The following is a 23366-nucleotide window of genomic DNA, read 5'->3' as shown; positions in this document are numbered from 1 at the left end:
GGGGATGGGAGGCTCCTGCTGTCTGTCCCACGGTTTGTCTGTACTCCCCACCCATCTCCCCTTACAGGGTGTAGAAGACTCGTATGTGCATCCGTTTCCTGGCCTCTCAACATAGATGGGGCCCCCGCCCAGAATGGAGCCCATTGTGGCACAGGGATCTGCTACCCAAACCCACGCAGATGCCACGTGGGTGGGATCTAGTTGTAACTTCTCCAGGTGACTGTAAACACAGCTCCAAACTCGAGGTATGCGCTGTTGGTGATTTGGGGGCAGTTTTCCACTAAAAATTCTGCAAGCTAATTATGTTTTGTCTCGCTCACATTCCTGGGGTTTTGTGGTCCCCCCCCAACCCAAACCCCGTCCTTTAATCACAAAATCCACAGAGGTAAGACCGGAGTTTGCCGATGAACTTTGCAATATTTGGGCTTCTTGGCACCAGCTCCATGAGAAAGAAACTCAACCTTTGGTGGGTCTAGGCCATCGCCCAGGGAGCCAGGAGCGCGGTTCACAAGACCCGGGCCCCGCACCCCAGGTGCGGTGAAAGCCCACAAGCCCAGGCACCACCACCCCATCCCCAGGCCTCAGGAACCGGGCCTGGGCTCCAGCAGCTCCAAAGGGCTCCGAAGCCTGCGAAACGGGGACACACACCCGCAGGAAGATGAGAGATGCTGGTCCCCAGAGACCAAAGTTTTTCAATCAGGTCAGTGCTGCCTTGACTCAAACCCCTGGATAAACGGATTAAACCCCATGTCCACCTCAAGCCGTTTCTGCCCAGTGCGAAATACTCAGATCACCATGGTTACCGATGTGTTTATTTTCCTGAGCCGATGGCAACTTCTCTACTCTAAAGAGAGTATTTATAAACACTCGCAGAGATGTGTAAAGTCCGAGGCAGCCAGAGGGGCCGAAGGGAGTTTTTCCCGGCCCCGCCGGCCAGGGCCAGTGGTTTTCCATGGCGGGGGCTTGGAGCCCCCTGCCAACCCCTCCCCCAAACCCCGCTCCACCTGGCTTGTGAGTGATTCCCCACTCTGGTCTCTCCTGGACTGCTCCCTGCACAGCAACTTTACTGATTTTCATCCGCATCCTTTTGTTATGATAAACTATAACTCTGTGTCCTGTGAGTCTTTCTAGAAGGTCACTGAACCTGAAGGTGGTCTTGGGGAGCCCGAGCACATACTCTTCCCCAAAAAATGTCCCTGACCGGAGCCTGTATTGAAACAGGATTAAGATGATTCCTGCCCTTCATAGGAGTAAGGGATTTGCCTTTCGACATTCCCAGGACCGGGCTGGGACGGGCGTGGAGGGGGTGCCGGCCGGGTCTCCCGGACCCGCCCTTCCCTGTGCAGAGTAGCCCCCTCCTGGGCACTGGTCAGCACCAGGCGGGTGCAGAGCTGGGAAGCCCTGGGAGCTGAGGGCCGAGAAGCCGGAACCCGAGGAGAAGGACAGTGGACACGCCCTGGGACAGTGACCTTGATCCCAACGCCCCTCCTTCCCTGCAGGGTGGGACCGAAGAGCCGGATCAGCCCAGTCCCCGGGGCTGCCCCGAGAGAGTCGAGGTCCTGCTGCCCCAAGGAGGGCACCGAAGGACCTGCTCCGAGAGCGGACAGGCTGCTGAGAAGGCTCCGGCAGGGCCTGGGTCCTGCCTGCCCTGGAGCCGGTGAAGAATCCCACTAGGAGAGAGGGTGCCGGTGGGTCTGTCTTCCTGTCCCGAACCGCAGGTTCCCCGAGAGGCCGGCTTATGTTAGTCTCAGCATGGGACCGTGTTGGGGGACAGCAGGTCACTGTGGCCCTGGTCACATCAGGGGAGGAGCACAAGGGAAGACTGTTGTGGGCAAAGAGCTGACGGCTCCGAGGAAGGCCCTCTCGCAGGCCAGTCCTCGGGGGTGGGAGGCCACATGGGGCCACGGCGATGCAGCTTCCTGCACGGTGACCGCAGCGACCGGCTCCCTTCACCTGCCGCCACAGCTCCATGGCCGCCTTCCTCCCTGGGCCGCCCACCTCCCTGACCAGGGCTCCCCACTGTGGCTTCTCAGTGAATGTTCCAGAGGGTTCAGCGTCTCGGAGAGCCCCTTGAGCTCTGTCAGGCTGCCTTCACCCCGGGAGGGCGTCCAGGAGGGGATGGGAACCCTTCCCATGCGAACGATCCCGTAAGAAGGCATCGTCTGCCCATGAGGAGCAGTGCCGACAAAGCCCTTGACAAGACCGTGTCATTCCCCCTTCATCCCCAGAAACCCCTTGAGATGGGAGTCCACAGAGCCTGGAGACGGGCCAGCCCCACAGAGGGGTGGAGTGGCCAACAACTTTAGAACTTGGTTCAGAATCACCTCGAGTTTTCCGCCCTTTGCCTGGCAGTACAGATCAGAACCGGGAGCCCGTCTCTCTCCTGTGCACAGTGGTTTCTGGGGACCTCTGGCAGGCTGGAATGGACCTGCGGGATGCCATTCTCCTTGATGTGCCCCCCCAGGATGTTTCAACCAAGACAAGATTCCTTCGATCAATGGTTGGGGGAGACACCGTCTTTCTTTAGCCACATAGGAGTGAAGGAGGCTCTAGTCCTGATTACTTCTCATAGTTTTTGGGGGACTAAGAGGGAATTATTGGTTGAAGCTGAGACCATGGAAGGAAAGCAACAAATACGGGCCAAACCTTGAGAGCTGCTAGAGCGAGCCTTACCTGAAGCCCTGCCCTGGACTTTTAATTCACAAACGGTCATGGACTGTCTATCGTTAAAGCCTGTTGGAATTGATGCTTCTACTACTCTGTAGCCCAAAGCTGCCTGACCAATATCAGCATGAACCCCACTTCACAGGTGAAGACACGGAGGCGTAGAGAAACTAGGTGACGGGGCCCACTGGGAGAGGCAGTGCCCGTAACCGCGACGCCACCCTGACTCCCAGAATACAGTGCCACCTTGCACGGTGCAAATTCTCAGCAACTCCCAGCTGAGACCTTACCACCAATTTCTTCCCATCACAGTCACTTTGGTGTCCACTTTGGTGTCTGGAAAAGTGAGAACCTCCAGTCCCTGGCGTTGGGAATGAGCCTTCCCCACCCAGCCGAGACTCAGTGTCCTGAGTCGTGGGGCCAGCCTGGGGCCACCCTGGTTCCCCCTGCACACCAGACACGCCCCCGGCCCCGTCTAACCATAACCTCCTGGGTACGTAGACCCAGCAAGAGGCTCAAGCCGTATTCAGGTCAGAAACGCTTCTCCTCTGTGGCGCAAACTCCATCCTCCACCCGGCCAGATCTCAACGCTTTGCTGGAGCCCCCCGAGAACCTGCTGCGCGCGGCATCGCGGTCCCCCTGGCGAGTCCCCGTATAGGGAACCCAGACGGGCTGCGAGCTCATTCCCGGGGGTTTCTGCTGCAGGTAGAGACTGTCTCCTTTCCCTCTCAGGCACAGAGGGAGAGGGGGGAGAGGCAGCTTCCCCCCCTGGCAGTCCTGGTGGGAGGGCAGGGTCCGCTCAAGGCTCGCAGCCAGGGACACGGGTCAGCTCATGGCATTAAGTCACTGCTCTCCCACCCTGGAAGATGGGCGTCATTTCCCGACCCCCAGAGCCGCACCCCAGCAGGCTCACGTCCTAGGACGCCAAAAACCTGCAGAACGATTCCAGATTCCCTGTCCTTTGCTGGCAAAAGTCTCAAATAGAGCAAAATAGAACAAATGGGGAAACAGGGCTGTGACCGCGGGGGAAAAGAAAGGGACCTTCCGCCCTGGTCTGCTGCGCCATCTGGTGGCAGTGGTGAGGCAGTGCCGTCCGGGTAGAGGGTGCGCAGGGAGCGCCGGGGTTTCTCCCCTCCACCTGACCCCCAGACGGAATCAGCCTGACATCCTGGGCCAGGGAGTACTTGGGTCTGCCAGGGACCCAGCACCTCAGCCAGTCGGAGCCCACCACCTTGCCGAGCTCTTGGCTGCTCTATCCATAGGCTAGAGGGTCCCTGGGTTCTAAGGTCCTGGAAGGCTCCCATTCTTCACCAGTGAACCGACCAGGTCTGCTCTGGAGTAGCAGGAAGAGCCTGAACTAGGAGGGACAAGGTCTGGGTTTCCACTGTGAGCAGCTTAGAGCAGTAACTTAAAATTTGAGCCTCAGTTTGCTTATCTGTAAAATGGGATCAGTGACTGTTGCGACAGTTAGGTGAGCAAAGGGAAAAGGTTCAAGGTCGTGCTCACTGTCCCAACCTCAGGCGCAGGGACCTTGCCACCGGACAGGCCCAGGTCTGACTCCAGCTCCCCTACGTCCCCGCTGTCCCACTGTGGGAGCGTCCCCTAATATCTCTAATTCTGCAGCTGTACCGGGGGATGGTCACGTGGGACCCACACCGTCATGGGCCCTGAAACCCAGATCTACGGAACATTTATTGCCTCTTTTCAAGAAAAACAAGTGACAGGTCCTGAGCCAGTTATCAGAATACATGGAAAAGCCAGACACACATTCCGGGTGTCCCCAGTGGGCCCAGCACAGCACCTGCCCTCCGTGGTTGCCGGGTAAGCACGGCATGTGACGGAACCAAACAGACCAGCCGGCGCGCTCATGTTTCAATGTCACACGAAATTTATTCTTCCTGCTCCAAATCAGCTTAGACACACACACGACGTATTGTGATTCTTTACTGACTCTGAGGATATCCACTACATCAAACTAGTCACATTCTCCAGCTGGTCTGTATTAGTAGCCATGAGTTACAGTCAACAAAGTTAATGTCATGAATTAAAAACTATGACCATGTTACATTCTAAGTCCCTCAGGGAAAACCCCGAACTTTCAGGTGTTTGCTATCGGATACCATTCAATTTGTTTTAAATAAAGTGAAATGCGCGGTCCGGGTGGTGTCACGGAAAATATTCTAAAATAAAAATTTAGATTCTACACCCACTTCCTTATTCATTTATCCTGTGACCTTATGTACATGACTCACCCCATTTCTTCTCCGGTTTCCCTTTGTGTACTGGGTAAATAGTCCATCCTACGGGGAAAAATATGAAATACGGAGTGTGTGTGTGTGTGTGTGTGTGTGTGTGTGTAATGTTATTTCTACTTATAAAGACCTTCATATTCATAGACTGTCTTTTGAGTTCCTGTTGTGTAAATAAAAACAATATACTGCTAATGCAGGAGAAAGCTCAAGAGACTATACGTCCACTAGAAATAACATTAGCAGTATTTATCAGTACACGACTGACCTATTGCTAAAAGAACTCCAAGTGAACTGCCAAGTATCTTTGCAAATGTGAGATGTTGTAAGTTAGAGCGTTGGATGAATGGAAGGACGAGTGAGTGGGTGGGCAGGTGAGCGGACGGAGGGGGGTGGGTGGCGGGTGACGGATGTCCATGGTCAGCAAAACAAGAAAGGGCCACTTGGACCAGTTAGGATGATAGAGCCTGGGCGCTCTGGAGCTATCGGGGTGATCTGTGTGATGGCAGAGCCGCGCTCATGCTTGGATTGAAGAGCCCCGTGTCTGAGGCTCTGCGCGTCGCCCTCGCCCGGCCGCCCTCTCCAACAGCTCCTCTCACCCTCCAGCTGGGCGTTGCTTCTCTGGGACCTGCATGGATGTTGGGCTCCGGACTCAGTCAGAGTCTGTTTTCACCACCTCTGGGACTCTTCCAGACTCTGGATGTGGGACAGAGCAGCTTAGGTCCATGCCTGATGAATTAAGGACCAAGTTTGAGTCACAGCTACCTGCATGGAAAGGGAGGTCGCCAGGGTCAGTGTGCAGCCAGGAAAGGAGAGGTTCCTGCAGGAATGCTCCCGGAGCGTGGGTGGCGAAGGGGCCCATGGGCTGCGTGCGCGCTAGGCCAAGGAGGGTCCATGGGTCACGCACGTGCGCCAGTCTAGGGAGGGACTGTGGGTCACGTGTGCACTAGTCTAGGGAGGGCCCGTGGGTCACGTGGATGCTGGTCTAAGGAGGCCGGCTGCTCGTGTCTAGTCTAAGGCACTGTAGCCCAGCAGCTTAGGGAATGGACCCCAGACCCAAACTGCAGCCCCGTCCCCTCCTAGCTACATTCTCAGGTCAGTCCTTTACCCCCTGCCCCAGGTCCCCATCTGTGAAAGTGGTCATAACAACCTCACGCGGTTGGGGCACACCAGGGCCCTCCCCCCCACCCGCCCTGCCCCTCGCACTGCCCCGGGCTCCGTGGGCTTAGCGCTTGTGCAAATGGACAGAACCCGGTCCCTGACAACGGACGGTCAGTTTCCCCGCCCGGGACGGTCCTGTGGCTTCCCACCGTGAGGGCAGGATGCAGGTGTGGACGGCGCCTCCCCCACCTCCCGCACCTGCAGGCCAGCCGGGCCTCCTACTCCTAGAACGCCTGGTAGCTGACGTCGCCCGCCGCGGCTCTGAAGCTGTATTTGCCGGTCATTCTCCGGTAGTGCACAAGGACGAAGGCACCTGCTCCCGCCACCAAGGCAAAGACGGCCACCACGATGAGGACGAGGTAGCCGGTTCCCAGGCCTGGCTCCGCCCCTGCGCGCTCACCTGCAGGGAGTGAGACAGGCGCAGCTGGAGGGTCTGCCCGAACCCCGAGGGGCGCGTCTCCTCGTGCCCAGGACCGCCTGTGGCCCAGCACTCCGACCTCACGGTGCGGGTGGAACGGGGGGCGTGGGACAGAACAGCCACGGAGCAAGCGCTCCACGGGGGTCGGCTGCTTTGTGCCGTCTGGATCGGACCGGTCCAGAGCACCAGGGCGTGAGGCTCCACACGTGCCCATGTGCACACAGGGGTCCCAAAGTGACCAAGCAGGCGTCCCAACCCCAAGAGAAGGGCACAGTGAGCAGGACAGTTTGACCTGCCCAACATTCTGGACCATGGCTAGGGGAGGTGGAGGGCTCAAGGGGGCTTGGCATGTGGACACGTGGCTCGCCCGGCACAGAGAGCCACGACCCTCCCCCACACCCAAAGGGCCGATACAGTAGAGGGGAACACAGGCCCGAAACAGCTGGAAATCGGGACTCACATCCCCAGACACCCACGTTCATAGCCACGGTATCCACAGCACCCGAAGCTGGACACAACCCCCGTGTTCACCAAAGGAGGGGCCGATCAACAAAGTGGGGTCCGTCCGCACAACGGGATATTGTCGGCCGTATAAAGGAACATGGAGGAAGCTCCAAACCTCACGCTGAGTGAGAGAGGCCAGTCGCAAAGGACCCCACGCAGCAGGAACTACCCGGAACGGGCAAGGCCAGAGGCAGAAAGCACAGTGGTGTCAGGTTCTGAGGGAAGGGGCATGGAGGGGCCCCAGATGGATGCCGAGCTGCTTTGGGGTGACGGAAAGGTTTTGAGCCTCGAGACAGATGGTGGGTGGAAGGCCTTGTGAATGGGTGACCTGCCGCCGGGTGGTTGGTTTTAAGATAGTTCCCCGTGTGGCGTGTGAACTTCCCCCTCAGCTCTACTGCATGAGACCTGCATGGCCAGAGAGAGGAGGAGGCCCCCAGCCGGCCCTCTGGCCTGACCCCCCACACCCCAGGGAAGAGAGATGTCCACCCCCATGAGGAAGGTGGGTGTCGAGGGGCCCCGAGCATGTGGGTGTGACCCACGGACAGGGCGCGGCATCACGTTCACCTCCGTCCTCCATCACGGGATGTCCACCTGGGGACAAGGGGCACCCGGATCCTGTTTCCTGTGCAGTTGCTTGTGTGGACACTGCTCTGGGTCTCCCAGGGTGTGGCACGGGTGTGCACAGTTAACAAGGTGGTCCAACAGCGACATCGGGGACCCCCTCCTGGCTGCCGGGAACTTAGGTTGCCCCCTCCTCCAGAAGGAGGAAGACCCTGGGGACGGTTGCCAGAACAGTTTCAACCTCCATAGGCACCCAGCTGGGATAGCCAGCTTCCCCAACAACAACCGCACAGCCGGTCCCCAGATCCAGCCTCTGGGGGGTGCTGACAGGCCCCTGCCCCCGTCCTGTGCCTTGGGTGCGGGACATCTTGCTAGTGGACCATAATGGAGTGGGAGAACAGGACAGCTAGCCCCCGCGCTGCAGGGGAGCCCAGAGCCAGCCCCAGAATGCCGGCTCCGGGGACGAACGGTTTGGTTTCCTGTTCCCTGCCGCGGAAGGCTCGTAACGGAGGGTCCAGGCAGGGTCCGCAAGCCAGCGCCGCCCCCGGTTACCGGGGCTCGGGAATGGTCACCAGTGCACATGAGACAGCTAGAAGTGGAGAGCAAGCACATGCTAGAACATGACCTTTGCCAGCAGTGGGGCTGTCCCGGGTCCAGAAGAGACCAACTGGGTGTTGTGAGCCGCACGTGGGTCCCACAGGCAGACCACCTGTCAGTCTTTTAATAAAAACCTGGCCCTCCCCCGGGATAGCTCGGGCAGCCCGCACCCATGCACAGGACAGTTACCGGGGTTGCTCTGCAAACGTCATTTTGCAAAGACACGAAGCCGTCGGGGACTTGAAGAGGATGAGGGCACATTCGAGCATCGGGCAGACATCACTGAGACTACTTCTTCCTCTTTGGACAAAGAAACTCTAGGGAGGGAGCAGTAATGAGGTATCTAGCAAAGCTGATGGCCATGGAACGATCCCAAAAATTAAATCAGAAAACTGTGATGCTGCTACGAGCTTGTTGGCAGCCCACAGCTGGGGACAATGCCCAGACGGGTTCTTCCATAACATTACCCATGCGCGGTGCCATTGTGTGTCCTCCAAAAAGATGCGTTGAGGTCCTAACCCCCCACCCTGTACCGCAGCACAGAGGTTAACTACAAGCCTCTTTTTTGGGTTGGTGGTGAACAAGGTGGTGGTGGTTACCAACCATTTCATTAAGCTTTACAACTGAAAGAAACTAATAGGATCATTGCAGATGGAGTGGGTTAGCTTCAGATGAGGTCATGCTGAAGCTGGAGAGGCCCCCAACCCAACAGGACCCATGTCCTTATAAGAAGACAGCCACATGAAGACACAGAGACAGAGGGAGAGCGCCGTGGAGGACAGAGGCAGAGACCCGGTGACAGGATCGTACAAGCCGAGGCGAGCCAGAGCAGCAAATGCCGGGAGCTGAGAGAGCCTGGAACAGACCCTCCCTCACTCCCCAGCAGGGACCAACCCCGTGACACCTTGACCTTGAATTTCTGGCCTCCTGTTGTAAGCCCCCCAGTCCGTGCACTTAGTTTCCTGTGGCACCAGCGCCAGAGAACTAACACCAGTGGTGCGAAGGCTGGTGCTTGTGGGCAAATGAGCCCAGGAGAAGAAGGCCAAGTGGATCAGAAGCTGGGGACTGCTCCGAGCAGCCCCCCTGTCCGGGTACCAACCTGTGAGCTTGGCTGCCTTCCTGGGAATCCCCGAGTATTCTCAGTCGTCCCCACCGAGAGAGTGAGGGTGATGGCAGAGCCAGAGTGTGGGCACCCGTGGGGGGCAGAGTGTGGGCACACGGGGGGCAGAGCGTGGGCACACGGGGGGCAGAGCGTGGGCACACAGGGGAGCAGAGCGTGGGCACACGGGGGGAGAGCATGGGTACATGTGGGGGTACAGTGTGGGCACACATGGGGGGGCAAAGTATAGGCACATGGGGGGGCAGAGTGTGGGTGCACATAGGGGCAGAGCATGGGGACATGAGGTAGAGCATGGGTGCACGTGTGGGGCAGAACGTGAGTGCACATGGGCGGTAGAGTGTGGTGCATGTTGGGGGCAGAGCATGGATGCATGTCGGGGGTAGAGTGTGGGTGCACGTGGGGGGATGCAGAATGTGGGCACATGTGAGAAAGGGAGAGAGCATGGGCGCCTGTGGGGGGTAGAGTGTGGGTGCACAGAGGGGACAGAGTATGGACACATGTCAGTGGTAGATTGTGGGCACATGTAGGGGTGCAGAGTGTGGGTGCCTGTGGGGGACAGAGCATGGGCGCACGTGGGGGGAGAGAGTGTGCGCATGAGGGGTGGGGCCCGAGTGTGGTGCACAGGGAACAGAGTGTGGGCACAGGGTGGGAGGGGGGCAATCCTGAAGGGATCTGTCTGCCCGTCTTTCTCACCCCTGTCTCCAACGTGAATTCCATTCATGTACACAGTTAAAATACGAAATTTCCATCAACTGGGAGATGCCATGTTTCTAAATGCTTTTTCTATATATTTGTGTGGCACCGCTGGGGCTCAAACGAAAGCTAATAACCCAGTAAGAAAGAATGATGGACAAGGTGAGTAATTACGGTGCTTGTTTTGGAGCCCAGTGATTTCTAGCCTCATTCTATTTGTTGTTCTCTGCAGTGGTGGTTAGTGTGGTGCCCTAACGGTTACAGATGATAACAGCAAACACGTGTCTGGTCATTTCGATGGACAAGGCACTGTCTGAAGTAGAAATTATTATTATTCCCATTTTATAGATGAGGGGAATGAAGCACAATGTGGCACATGTGCACAGGTCGCAGAGAAAGAGGAGCGTGCTGGACACTTAGTAGGCATGTAGGCCTGTCACAGAGACAGATGAAATAATGAGTAAGTGTGTGCACGGATGGACGGACGGACGGAGGGGTGGGTAGACAGACGGAGGAAGGAATGCTGGGTAATGGGATGGATGGATGGGTAGGTGGGTGGAGGAATGATGGTAGGATGATTTGGATCCAGAAGACTCAGTCATTCTTCCGAGACCACACATCCAGACGCACTATATTCAAACTCAGGTCTCATAACTGCAAGCCCAGGGCTTTTTCCACTCCAGCAGTTTCGACATTATCTGTACTCTTTGCGAATGACTAGAAGTCCCATTTCTATCGATGAAAATGCATATGAGGACCACCTGGTCAACCAGTTCTCCTTAGAAGTTTGAGAAAATGAAGAGGGTAGAAGAAACACGCAGTCCTAGGATGGGCCCTGGAACCCGCTGAGGACCAGTGCAGACCCCAGAACCTGGAGCCCCGCTCCAGAAGCACACCCTCAGTAGCCCCAAACCTGGAATCTTTTCAAGTTCACAAATACTTGGGATGAGAAGCAGCCGTTGGAATCACCAGCCACGAGGCCCCCCCTCTTCCTGCTCCCTCGGCTCCCTTCCCAAGCCCTGAACAGACTCGGACCCAGGCTCAGACCCCACATCCAAGGCCCCAAAGGTCTTGTGCAGGAAGATACAGAGAAGCAAGGAGAGCCACCAAAGTCAGGGAGGAAACCAACAAAAAAGGGGTAACAGAAGGAGAAAACACCAAAGCAGCAGAAGCAAAGCTCATGGAAGTTTCTTTCTTTCCCGCACAAAACTCGAAGTCAGAGGCCCGGGCTGGCACACTCGCTCTGTGGGGTCTTTGGGAATGGGGCTCCTTCCAGCTCCGGTCCCCAAGGCCCTCAGGGTCTGCCAGGCAGAGGACTGCAGCCGTCCCCACCGCACCCCTGCGCCCGCCAGGCAAGAGGAAGACAGGGACAGGTGAGGGGCAGCCCTGCGGGAACGGTCACTCCGCCTCCTGTTTGCATGTCACCGGCCAGAACTGACGCACACGGCCGCCCTGGGCTGCCAGGCCGGGGACGAGAGCATTTATCCAACAGCCACTGGCCAGCGAAAGCCTGGGCGTTCCACGACTGACTACGAGGGACAGGAACAGATGTTGGGACACAGCCAGCCGTTTCTGTCTTAATATCCAAAGCGCACCATTCCCCCATCCAATTAAACAACAACAACAATAATAAAATGGATCTCAAAGGAAATAAAATGCTTTTCTGGAAAGGTGATGGTGGCCGCTGGAACCCCACGGGTTGTCATCGACCAGCGGGACTTTCATACCAAGGGAGAAAGCTGTGCCTCTTCTTTTTTTTTTTCCCTTTTTTGCATCTTCTGCTGTAGCCAAGCCCAGAATAAAGAGCTTTCCCGTGCGTGCGCACACCGGCACACGCGTGCACGCAGAACCCGACCCGGTGCAGCCCGCCTTCCTCCCTCCACAACCCACGTGGTGTATCGATCCACGTCAGGAAACTTGACCGGTTTCGTGGGACGCAATTCAAAATACCGCTTTGTCCAAGAGCGAGCGGACTTCCCACAGCGCCCGCCGCTCCTTCCGCAGCAGCGCGGGGACCTGAGGACCACAAGGGCTCCTCCTGCCAGGGGCTCCCGGGAGAGGCCGGCCCCACTCTGCGTGCAGAGGCTGGAACCGGGGCTCTCCGTGAACCCAGCTGCTGTGTCCGCTGTGATGGGTCTACGGAGCGTCCTGGCCGTGGCTCCTGGTCGCGGCAGGCAGGTTCACACGCGGGGGAGACGGAACCCAGTTCCATCTTTTCTTTAACTGACTCAACCGAGTCACCAACTCACCTTCAGACCGAATGAGGGGTCCCCAGGACGTCTGGTGTGTTGCAGACGCTTCCCGGCTTCTCGGGGACCGGATGTCATCGCAATTCTGTTGTTTTGAAATGAAGGAAACTTCCAGTTAGTTGAACGGAACTCATCAGCTCTGAGAAACGTGGTCACTGTCGGGGTAAGACTCTGATCCGGACGTTGTAAACCAGCTAGATGAGCTCAGGCAGGGAAGGGGCCGAGGGGCCTGGACCGCCAGGACCACGGGGCTCTGCCGGTGCGACGGGAGGGCCGGTGGGCAGCCGGGGCTGGAGGAAAGCAGGTTCGAGAGAACACCGGCTGAACCATCTCCAGCCCCAGACCCCTGGGCCCCTCGGGCCCTCTGTCAGCTCTGCGCCTCCTCGGCCTTCTCCATGGCCGGCCACAGCCGCTTGCTCCTCTCCACACTCTGCCTCGCAGACAGCTTCAGGGATGTGGTGGGACCCGCTCACCATACACCTGCTCTATGTCCTCCTAAACGATGTTGACGCCCTGGCCCCAGCACCTGCACATGGGACCTTATTTGGAAACACGGTCTTTGCAGATGAAGTTAAAGCGAGGTCATTGGGGTGGGTCCCAGTCCTGCCCAGCTGCGTCCTTGTGAAAAGGGGAAGCTGAACACAGACACGCACAGAGGGAAGCTGGGAAGACACAGGGAGAAGCCGGTGTCTCCGCGCCAAAGCCAGAGCCTGGAATGAGTTTCCCTCCGGCCACCGGGAGAACCGGTCCTGTCACGACCCCTCGGAGGATGCAGTCCTGCTGCCTCAGCCGCCCCGTGGTGCCCCGTGCTCACAGCCAAGGACACCAGCACGACAGCCCTCCTCTGGGGACGTGGAAGGGACTGTGTAGAGTCGTATCATAAAAACTCTGGGGACTTGCAACTCCTCACAGAGGTCGTTGTGACGACTAATACCCTTCATATTTCTGACGGGATTTACAGCAGGTGCGTGCCCGTGGCCACCCTTAGCCGGCGGTCACCCTGGGGTCTGTGTGCCTTTCAGTCCTTTTTTCTGCAATGTCTACGGGATGAGACAAAGTGACATCAATTGTCCGCGACGCACTTGTCTGGTGTGAACGGCTTTCACACCTCAGGACCACAAAGCATCATTTCACAGTTAAACAGCTAAGGAAATGAGAATATAAAATTATTCAAGATCCCGGAGTGGAGGATGAACAGAAGGGGAACCCTCCTATGCAGTATCACGGTGGCTGGGATTCAACAGCGTTCCGTCCATGCTGCTAAAAATAATATGAAATTAAAGGACCGTGTTTATACCCAGGTATGCATTCTCCACGGAGAAGAGAAGCCCCACAGCCCCGGGGGCGGCCTGGGGTGTGCAGTGATGACCAGCAGGTGTTACAGCCTCCAGACGGAGGCAGCTTAGCCACAACCATGTGGACCGCCCACCCACGAGATGCCCGCCGCCCACACCTCCTTTTGTGCCTTTATGGGGCTCAGGCTGTAGGGCCCCGTGTCTCCTCCCAAAAGTTGGGCCCCGGAGCAGCCCGGCCCTGGGCCCCAGCTAACGGAGCAACCCTCCTCAGAGCCGCGGGGACGCGAGTCCAGGCACACGTCCGGGAAAGCGCGACACCTACTATTTTGCATGTGGTCCCAGGGGAGTCCATGCAGATGCGGAGCCGGCAGTGCAGGTAGACAATGGAGTTGTTGATGAAGGAGAAGATTTTCAGCTTAAACTGGGCCTTGCTGGAGTCCCCGTTCTCGATCACGTGCGTGTGCGTGTTGGGGATGGGGCAGCTGGGAAGCGAGGGACCGGACTCACTGGTCAGGAGCCACCCCTATGCACCCCAGCCCGTCTACCTGCACTGCCGGCTGCACCCCTGCGCACACACCATCCGCGCTGTGCGTGGGAGGCAGGGACTGCCAGGTCTCCCGGTCCCCCGAGACTCGGGTGTCACTGAAAACCCAGACCCGCCTCTCCGTGGGGGTCTGGGAACTCAGAGGCCCTCCGAGCAGCCCGCAGTCGGCACCCACCTGTCGTTGAGGAAGAGGAACATGACCGGGTCCCTGGCGTTGCTGGACGGCGTCGCCCAGCACTCGGTCAGGACCACCTTGAGGTTGCTGTTCTGGTTATAGAGTCCCACCTCGATCTTGATGTCATCGCTGGCGGACACGGTGTAATTCCGGGGGATAGGGGAGTCCCCGATAAACAGCTGCATCTCGGTGACAAAATTCCCGGAGCCGTGGAGGTCCTCGATAATGGTGTAAACCCTGCCAGAGCAGGTGGGCTGGGCAGGAGCGCTTCTGCGACCCTGCCCCTTCCCATTGCTCCCCAGAAAGCAACCCCAGAGGAGGAGAAAGTAAAGGCAGACCGCCCAGCGGGACCGGGCAAAGAAAGGCTGCCTGTTCTGAGCCGGCTGGAGTGGGGTGACAGCCCCCAGAGGGTCTGGAGGAGACTTGAGGACCAGCAGGGGCGGGGGTTGGCTTCCCAGTGGAACAGAGAGGCCCCAGGCGGCCGGTGAGGCATGGTCACGGGGAAGCCGTGGGTGGGCTCACCAGGACTGGGGCGTCCCCTGTGACTGGCTAGGGCGCACACTGGCTTTCTTTGATTGGTCCAGGTTTGGACGTGAAGACAACAGTTAGGGGAGCTGGTAGTTCCTAACCACGTCTGGCCACTGTCAGTCTCACAAAAGGGTCCTCAAGTGATTGAAACCGTAAAGAAATCCAAAGCGAAGGTGCTAGCGGGGAGAGTGAGCTGGGGTGGGGCGGCAGGACCTCTGCACTCACCCCCACTCCGGGGCGTAGCCCGAGGACGTCAGGAGGTCGTTCTGGAAGGCACAATGGATGGGACTCAGGATCTTCAGGTGGTGGATGACGGCGTCGGGGGACAGGTCGTTCCTCAGCATAGTCCTCACCACCGTAGTCGTCATGTTCTGAACACAAACGGGCATCAGTGCGCTCCCGGACCCCAGCAGCCCCGCCCCCAGCGTGCCAGCAGACCATGGTTCTGGGTGCCAGGGGAGGGTGGCTCTTCCCTAAAGCTTGTCCCCAATACGAACACTCTGACCATCTTCTCCCAACATCAAACGCCCAAGAGCATGTCAAGTGCCGACCCCTGATTTCGCCTGTGTCCTTCGCCTGTTTTCCCCATCAGAGGAAAACCAGAGGCAAACTGGACCAGCTGACACCCCAAATGATGGACGGGGTTCCTCCCAGACAATCCCCCAGCACATTCCTGAAAGTGAGAGCGCAAGCCCCTCCCCAAAGAAATCGAGCTAAAATCATGGGATTGAAGTCTGCGTGGGACCACCAGATCTCTGTCCCCACACCATCATCCGGGTGAACAAGGAGCCCGAGAACAAACTCCAGAGAGGGACGGTCATTGTGACGGGGACTCGGGGCATGGGAGTACATGAGCCCCCACGGAACAAGGCTGAGCCCGTTCCCGAGCATGAAGTGAGGCCTGTAGACCAAGCACAGAGACTAAGCACGTGAGCGTTCCGGAGTTTCTCCAGATCCCAGAACTGAGACGGAGAGCCTGGGGCAGGCCACTGCCCGATGTGCTCAGTGGACAGCAGGTAGGAGGGACGGACACTTCTGTGAAAACCCCTTCGTCGCACTGGAGCTGAGCCAAGGCTGTCGTTGGACCAAATGCCTGAAGTGACATTCGTTCACGGCGTTTTGCTCGCTGGTGGCCTGGAGTTGGATCGTGGTGGCTTCCCAAGACCCACGTGCCTTCACAGGCACACCCTACGCTGTCACTAGGATGCGGCCCGGCGCCGGCCAAGGACAGCTGCAGACGGCCCGTGGCTGGCGCATCTCGGTGGGCATGGCGTGGCCTCGGCTAGTCACTGGCCTTGGCGTCTCGGGAGTAGACAAGAGACCGGGAAACTGTGAAACAGACAAGCCGGCCGTCCACGAAGAGGAAGCAGGGCTGCGGCTGAAGCATCACGCTGAGAAGCCGCATCTGGGAGCATCCACGGAACCACGCCGCCACTGAAGCAGGAGCCCACGGACGTGGCGTGGCCAGCAGAGCGTCTGGTCTCGGAGAGCCTGCCAGGGAACGATGGCTGAAAATAGACACTGGGAGACCATCCGTGCTGCTGGGACCCACAGATCTGGTAGAGACGTGGAATCCAGGGGCCAGTCGGGCTCCGGCAGGAGTGGGTCACGGGTGGTGCAAAGTTTGCAGGAGCGCGAGGGGGAGTGGCTGCCGGCGGGGGGTTCTGGACTGAAGTCACTGCGGGGAACCGTTTTCGGAGCTCCTCTGCGTCTCCAGCTCCCACACCGGCTCCTTCCTTGTTGCTTGCTTATGAGAAATTACAGCAAGTGTGTTTTCCCTCGTGTGTCTGTGACACAGACCCACGCAAGCCCCAGTAAATGGACAACATCCAAAAACCATTAGCTTATGTCGGAAGTTACTGGATATCATTGCTGCCTCTAGGTTTTCGTATAAATGGTGAAATTAGATTACTGAAAACCACGTGAATTCTTGGAACTCATTTTCCTTTGTAGGGACTAGTGATGCCTTAGCTTCAGGGAACAAACTTGCCTACATTCTTGATTGCATTATCCAAAGACGGAAGCATGGAAACACTTCGGGACGTGCACCTGTCTCTGTGTCTGCTTCTGTCTGCCCCTCCGTACTCTGGAACAGTTATCGATCTACGTGATGTTTGTATGTCCGGCGGCTCCTTCCAGCTGAGAAGCAGAAGCTCCTGGGGGCGTGGAGTCGTAACCAACGCGGCGTCAAGTGTCCGATGGGCTGTGCCCTGGGCATCCCGGCCGGGGTACGTGTTCGCTGTGTCATTTGGTGCCTTTGAAAACGGCTTTGGGAAGTGCCTCAGACACCCTGGCCAGCTCCTCACTGTCTCCGTAGAATTTGGGAAGATGGCCGTGGACGCTGGTGAACCTTCTGGGGCGCGGACCACTGTGTCTCTGAGCATCGTCTGCACGATCAGCTCACAGCATGTCAGACTTGGGGGGGCTTAAAGCCTTAGATTTAGCTTCTAAAAAATCGGGAGGTCAGTACAATTTAAACTGCTTAACTCCCCCGCCCCCCAAAATAAGGAAAGAGGAGGAGGCGGCGGAACCTGCGAACTGTACGTATTCCATCGTGTTTGTGGGAAGTCCATGTTTGGAGAATCTTAGGTTTTGGCAAGTACCAAAAACATCAAGAACTTTTGTGGATTCCGGGGCTGGGATGACTCTCCAGAGACGCATTTCCCTCTGCTCTGAACAGGCCTGAGCCCCACTGAAGGTAACAGCTGGAGCCGTCGTGTCCGTGCAGCTCGGGGAAACAGAGGCAGAGAGCCAGTGCGCTGGCCCGCCTGGGACCCTGGCCGTCGGCAGGACACTCACCCTGCACGGCGCGACGGCACTGACCGTGTCGTCTCCCGCACCGTTCAGTCTGTCTGCGAGCCTGCAGTGTGCTGATTGGGGATGCCCTGCCCCCGCCCGCCCTCCAGCCCGTCGCTGCCTCGGGGCTTGGGGGCTCCAAACTGAAGCTTTCTCTTAGGAAAGAGAAGTAAGCCCCAGGGCCACGTCTAAGTTGTGCTGGCTGGAGGGTAGAAGGGGGCTGACAAAGGCTCTGTGGTCCCTGGGGACATCCTGGTGGCCCCTTCGACCCAGGACCCCTGAGGAGGCTGGAATCACACTGGAGAGAAGCAAGCAGACCCACTGTGCAAGCGCACCGCCCTGCCATGGTCCCCCTCAGGTCCACGTGCACGCGGACCCCGCAGCCCTAGCACCTGGCCCCCGGCTCTCCTGCCCCTCACCTGCCGTGTTATCCGTCACTGAGCCCAGCCCGTGCCCTGGGGCCCACGTGTCCCCGCGCAGAGCAAGGACCGGGCTCTACACAGAAGCCTCTGAGTGCGACGACCTTTGCCTCCCTGGACCCTGCAAGGCCCCGGGAAAGGCAGAGTCGCAGAGGCCACAAGGCTGGTCCACGGAGGCAGGGACACCCTGACCCCCTGCTGACCTTGCTGAGCCTCCAGGTCCCGTTGGGGAAACGTGCATCCCGGGACCTAACCGTCACCAGGGGCTCAGAACACCAGCCCGCGGGTCCACGGGGCGACGCCTCCCCACCTTGTCCTGGGAAACAAGGCCTCCAACTGCTGTCACAAGGTTGTTAGGGGCTGAAGTCCGTGTTGCTGAGTCCCTGCCCAGTGGACCAACCTAGCTAAGGCGGATAACCTCCCTGTCCTCACCGCCAGGCCAGCCCCTCTGCTGACTGTCCCCCAGCCCCCCGGACAACACCAGCCCCTTCCACACACACCCCCCAACCCAGAACCCTGCCCCCCAGAACCACGCAGACACCTTCCACCTGGTCACGCCCCCAGATTTCTGCCCCCCTCACCAGCCACTGTCCCGTGTCCCCTGGCTGTGCACACAGTCCTCTCCACACACATCTGGGGACCGTGTCAGTTTCCTCACATCCTGTCCCAGGGGTGCCCGTTTCTCAGGGGGCCACCGTGCCCAGGGCTGCCCTGTTCCCCCATGTCCGGTGAGGCAGGGTGCCCAGAGGACACTGCGTTCTCCTCCCGCAGCTCAACGCACACAGGGCGGGGAGGAGGGAGGCGAGAGCGACACCGGAGCTTTCACTGTGGCCTCGAGCCAGGCTGGGAAGAACCAGGGCCTGGAGCCGGTCCGTGCAGCACGGGTGCCGCAGACCAGGGGAGATCACAGGGGAGACAGAGCACGCCACCAGCCGGGCGGCCCTAACTGGGCTCCCCTCTGTGTGGGCAGAGGCAGGACCCCGAGCCTGTCGAGGACTCTGGTGAAGATAACCATTCGCAGGCCACGATGCCTCGGCTCAGGTCCTTCTGATCACACCAGCCGCTCGCCCAGTGTGCACAAACACGCACACACTCACACACACGCACGTTCTCAGACATGCACCCCTGCAGCCACCTTCCTGCCTTTTTCCTCCCCCACTGGCCATCTATCCTGCCCATGTTTCAGAGTCACTAGAAGTCGTCTTTAAACCCTGAGACTGACCCCAGGCCCTTTGTACCAGAATTCCGCAGGGCAGAGCTCAAAACTCCCCCTGATTCCAGGGCACAGTCTGGTCCCTGGTGAGAACTGGCCCTATCCTGTCCCCGCCTTTCTTGGGTCCCCCACTTTGAGACAGAGACCCTGGGGTGCAGAGTCTTCCCTGGTCCCCTGGGACAGTTATGCCCCCGCCCCCGCACTGCCCCGCCCACGTGCCCCCGAGCCCAGCCCCCCAGCCCTTACGCTTTGCACGACGGTCCCGCACTCATTCCACCCGGCCACCAGGAGCACGTGCGTGCTGTTGTGGTCGCTGACGTTGCAGGATGGGTGTCCCAGGTACAGGGAGGACTCGGGGATGGACTCCTGCTGCAGGAAACGCCTCTGGATGGTGATGGCCACCTTCTCAATCTCGCAGAGCACCCTGACCGCCTCGGTCAGGCTCAGCCGCTGCGGTGGCTCCTGGGGGCCCTGGCTGGTCCCTGGCACAGAGGCAGCCCCAGCTCCTGCTGGGGTGGGAAGCTGCTCTGGGCCTGGAACCAGAGAGGGGCCGGGGGCCTGGGTTGTGTTGCTGGGAGAGTCATCTGCAAGGCACAAGATGAAACCCAAGGCTGGGTCTGTGTTTGGGGTCTGCTGCCCAAGCCCAGACTGTGCGGCGTGCAAGGGGGGAGGGGACGTGGGGGGGTGAGGGGAGGTCAGATGGGAAGAGCATCGCGTGCCAGGACTGAGCATTCCGCCCACAGCCGCACACAGGCACCTGTCGCACATTCCTGCCAGCTTCCAGCGCGGTCAGGCTGGGCTTGCCGGGGGCTCCCGTGAGCCAGGAAACCAGGGTGCCCTCTGCCCCCCCGGACTCTCCCAGGCTGATGCCAGGTGTGGGCCAAGCCCGCGTACTTGCTGGGACAAGCCCTCTAGTCTCTGAGGTGGGTTCATGATGTTTACTCTCAGGATCCGGAGTCCCCAGTTCTGGATCCAGTGTCCTGCTTCCCCCAAGCATGGTTTCAGCCTCCACTGGACCACAGCCCAGCCTGCTCCCTGGGCCCGGCCCCAGCCCCTGCCACCCGGGCCCCTGTCTTCTCTTCTCTCACGGTGGGGCTTGCCCACTGCTCTGTCCCCTCGTCTAGCTCCCTCGTCTCCAGGATGCGGTCCAAACCCTGCCTGTGGCGTTCGTTGCCGTCTCAACCGACCTCGGCTGCTTCTCGGCAGCCGGCTTCCCACTCTGTTCCCCCCATCTCCTGAGGGCACCCACATTTCCACCAGCCCACACCGCACCCAGGCCAGGCGCACCATCAGGAGCTCTGTTCTCACTCCTGCATGGACCCAGCACCCACTGCCTAGTGCTGGCCTAGCCGGCCTTTAAGAATGGCTCTAAGACACCTCTTGCAGGAAGCCCTTCCTGACCACACTCATGGGGCTGCTACCACTTAGCCCCTCCAAGACTCCTGCTTCTACCTCAAGCAAAACACATTCCATATTCCCGGTGACAGATGTTTACTTGTATAAACGTCCGTCTCAATCCGCTAGACCGCAGATCCCTGGAGGGCAGGGGTCCCCTCAGGGTCAACACTGAATCCACTGAGGCCCCACGTAACAGGAAAAGCACCGGGTGGGGAGAAGGGGCCGAGCAGAAACACTTCCCACGTGTTGTTTCTCACACGGGCTGTAGGCTCTGGAGGTCAACTTCCAGGATAGGAGAGAACACAGCCGACCTTACGTGTGTCCTTTCTCATCAGGGGCACTTGGAGACCTGCAGTGTCACCCAGGAAGCTGGAGACGCACGGGAGAGCATGCGGGGGCACATACGTGTGCACGGGCACACAGGCACACACAGTCACACGCGTTAGAAGACGAGTCCGGGACATACAACACGCAGCCGCGTTAGGAAAGGAGGCACGCTGTGAACAAACATCCTTACGAGACAGATTACCCAACAGGGTCTCAGAGAAGCGATCATGGGAATCTCACCTTCACAGGGTCTTCCAGAATATTCCAGGGGGGAGCGGGGGGCGCCGCCCACGCAGCTGCAGATGAAGGAGCCCAGGGTGTTGCGGCAGGAGGCGCCGGGCTCACAGTCGTGCTCCTGGTTCTCACACTCGTCGTAATCTGCACGACATCAGAAGGAAGCCAGGACATGGTCACAGGGTCACGGGGCCTGAGCGCCACACAGCTCCCCCCACGCTGGATGTCGGGCCGTGGAGTTGAAAATTACGGAGTGACGGCAAAGTGGCCCGGTTCTGGGGAGTTCAGGAGACAGGGAGGCACCTGCTTCTGGCCGGCGTCCGGACATCTGCGGGGGCCGCTGGGGAAAGAGGGCTCTTGGTCCCCAGGGTGCTGGGCAGACCAGCAGAGCAGCTCATCGGGGGACGAGCAGGCCGCCAGCCCCAGCCCCAGCCGCAGCCCCCGGCCTCGGGCCCAGACACCCTGCGGCAAGCCCATCCCCGCAGAAGGCCCTCTGCCTCCTGCTTGCTTTGGTCTCTACGCTGAGCTACCCTGACTCAGTCTGCCTGACTTCCCCGCTGTTACGGGGCTATCAGCCGCCTGCAAACTTCTGCTTCTCAAGGGTGGGGGTCTTTGTGTATAAACTATGGTCCCAGCCAAGGTCGACTTCCAAAGGCTGAAGTCCTGCCGGGATCTTCTCAGTGAGCGTCGTCAGACCGATTCCCGGGAAGCGGAGCAAATCCTGTTCCCCCAGCCCTGGCCAGCCTCGGCCCACTCTGCCGTCTCCGGTGCTTCCGGCTAGAGCCCCACTGCCCCCAGAGGGACACGCGTGGCCCATTTCAGTGAGAACGTCTGTGGTTATTAGTCTTTGCCACTCGTCTGCGTTTCTTCCGTCCTGCGTGGTCGGCTCGGTCTGGCCTGCATTTATCTCCGTCCTACAGATCGCGCAGGTCATTTATCTCCGTCCTACAGATCGCGCAGGTTCTTGCCCTTACTTTTTTTTTTTTTTTTTAAGATTTTATTTATTTATTTGACAGACAGATCGCCAGTAGGCAGAGAGGCAGGCAGAGAGAGGAGGAAGCAGGCTCCCTGCTGAGCAGAGAGCCCCGATGCGGGGCTGGATCCCAGGACCCCGGGACCACGACCTGAGCCGAAGGCAGAGGCTTAACCCACTGAGCCAGCCAGGCGCCCCGGTTCTTGCCCTTATTCTCGACATGTGGGGGTCCCTCCCTCTACGGGGCTGTAACTTTCACGTTATTCAAGCGATGTTTGGGGTGTTACTTTCTTCACAATGGGGTCTTTATTTCGCATAATATAAAAGTGACATTTTATGGAATCAACTATTTTAGCCTTCACCTCTGTGGGCTTGTCGTCTATTTTTAACTTAGAAAACGCTTCTCATTCCCCAAACCAGAAGAGTAACGTATATGGTCTCTGTTTTTGTGCACGTAACTCTAAGATGTTTGTCGTTTATTTTCAAGTATGCCACATGCTATGAACTGAATTTTGCCTCTAAAATGCATATGTTGGGGTTCCTGGGGGTGGCTCAGTGGGTTGGGTATCAGCATTTGGCTCAGGTCATGATCCCAGTGTCCTGGGATTAAGTCCCGTGTCAGGCTTCCTGCTCAGCGGGGAGCCTGCTTCTCCCTCTGCCCCTCCCCCCAGGGGAGAGGCCAGAGCGGGAAGGCTCTGTCCACATGGCAGGGAGAGGCTCGCCGCAGAAAACAAACCAGCCGGCCCCTGGACCCTGGACGTCCGGCCTCCAGGGCCGAGAACTGCACGTGTGCTGCGGAAACCGCCCCGTTGGTGGCATTGGGCTCCGACAGCTCCAGCGGACGACTATGACTTGAGAGAAAAATCTAAATAGTCTCCTCTCCCTGCTTTTCTTTTCCATCATTTTTATCAGGATCTCCCTGGAAACTGTGCTTGGGAGGAAGTGTGGCCACAGGGAGAGACAGGGGTGTCCCCAGCCCAGTCACGTGGGTGCCAAGGAGGCCCAGGGCGAGGCACAGCCGCTGGAAGGGGGCAGCATCTCCGGGCGTCTGCACAGCCTCGAGCCAGAACGTTTCCAGCCCCTAAACCTTCAGAAACTACACAGAAGCGGTAAGAGAGCTGAGGGTCCTGTCTGCTCCCGGCTTTTACATCCCGCCTGGGGACCCGGAGAGAAGGCACTGGGGGTGACATCTTCCAAAGGAAAGCAGAAGGCAGCCTCTGTCCGCCTCTCTGTCCCCCGTCTCCAGGG

General features: G+C 58.7%; 1 protein-coding gene across 1 annotated transcript in view; it reads right to left on the bottom strand.

Annotated features, from left to right (window-relative positions):
• Window positions 1-6280: 6280 nt before the first annotated feature.
• Window positions 6281-23366, bottom strand: part of UMODL1 (uromodulin like 1) — a 55682-nt gene continuing 38596 nt past the window's right edge. Inside the window, exons 15-21 of the mRNA XM_059165111.1 lie at window positions 21152-21289; window positions 19433-19770; window positions 14984-15129; window positions 14231-14467; window positions 13834-13993; window positions 12217-12301; window positions 6281-6474 (exon numbers count right to left, since the gene is read on the bottom strand). Coding sequence (XP_059021094.1) covers window positions 6299-6474; window positions 12217-12301; window positions 13834-13993; window positions 14231-14467; window positions 14984-15129; window positions 19433-19770; window positions 21152-21289 — 1280 coding nt within the window. The 3' untranslated portion in view covers window positions 6281-6298. The remainder of the gene's footprint in view (window positions 6475-12216; window positions 12302-13833; window positions 13994-14230; window positions 14468-14983; window positions 15130-19432; window positions 19771-21151; window positions 21290-23366) is intronic.

Source organism: Mustela lutreola, chromosome 2 (genome assembly GCF_030435805.1).
Source record: "Mustela lutreola isolate mMusLut2 chromosome 2, mMusLut2.pri, whole genome shotgun sequence".
NCBI classification, from domain to species: domain Eukaryota; kingdom Metazoa; phylum Chordata; class Mammalia; order Carnivora; family Mustelidae; genus Mustela; species Mustela lutreola.
The sequence above is the reverse complement of the archived record's forward strand: the minus strand, read 5'-3'. Positions and strand labels throughout refer to the sequence as shown.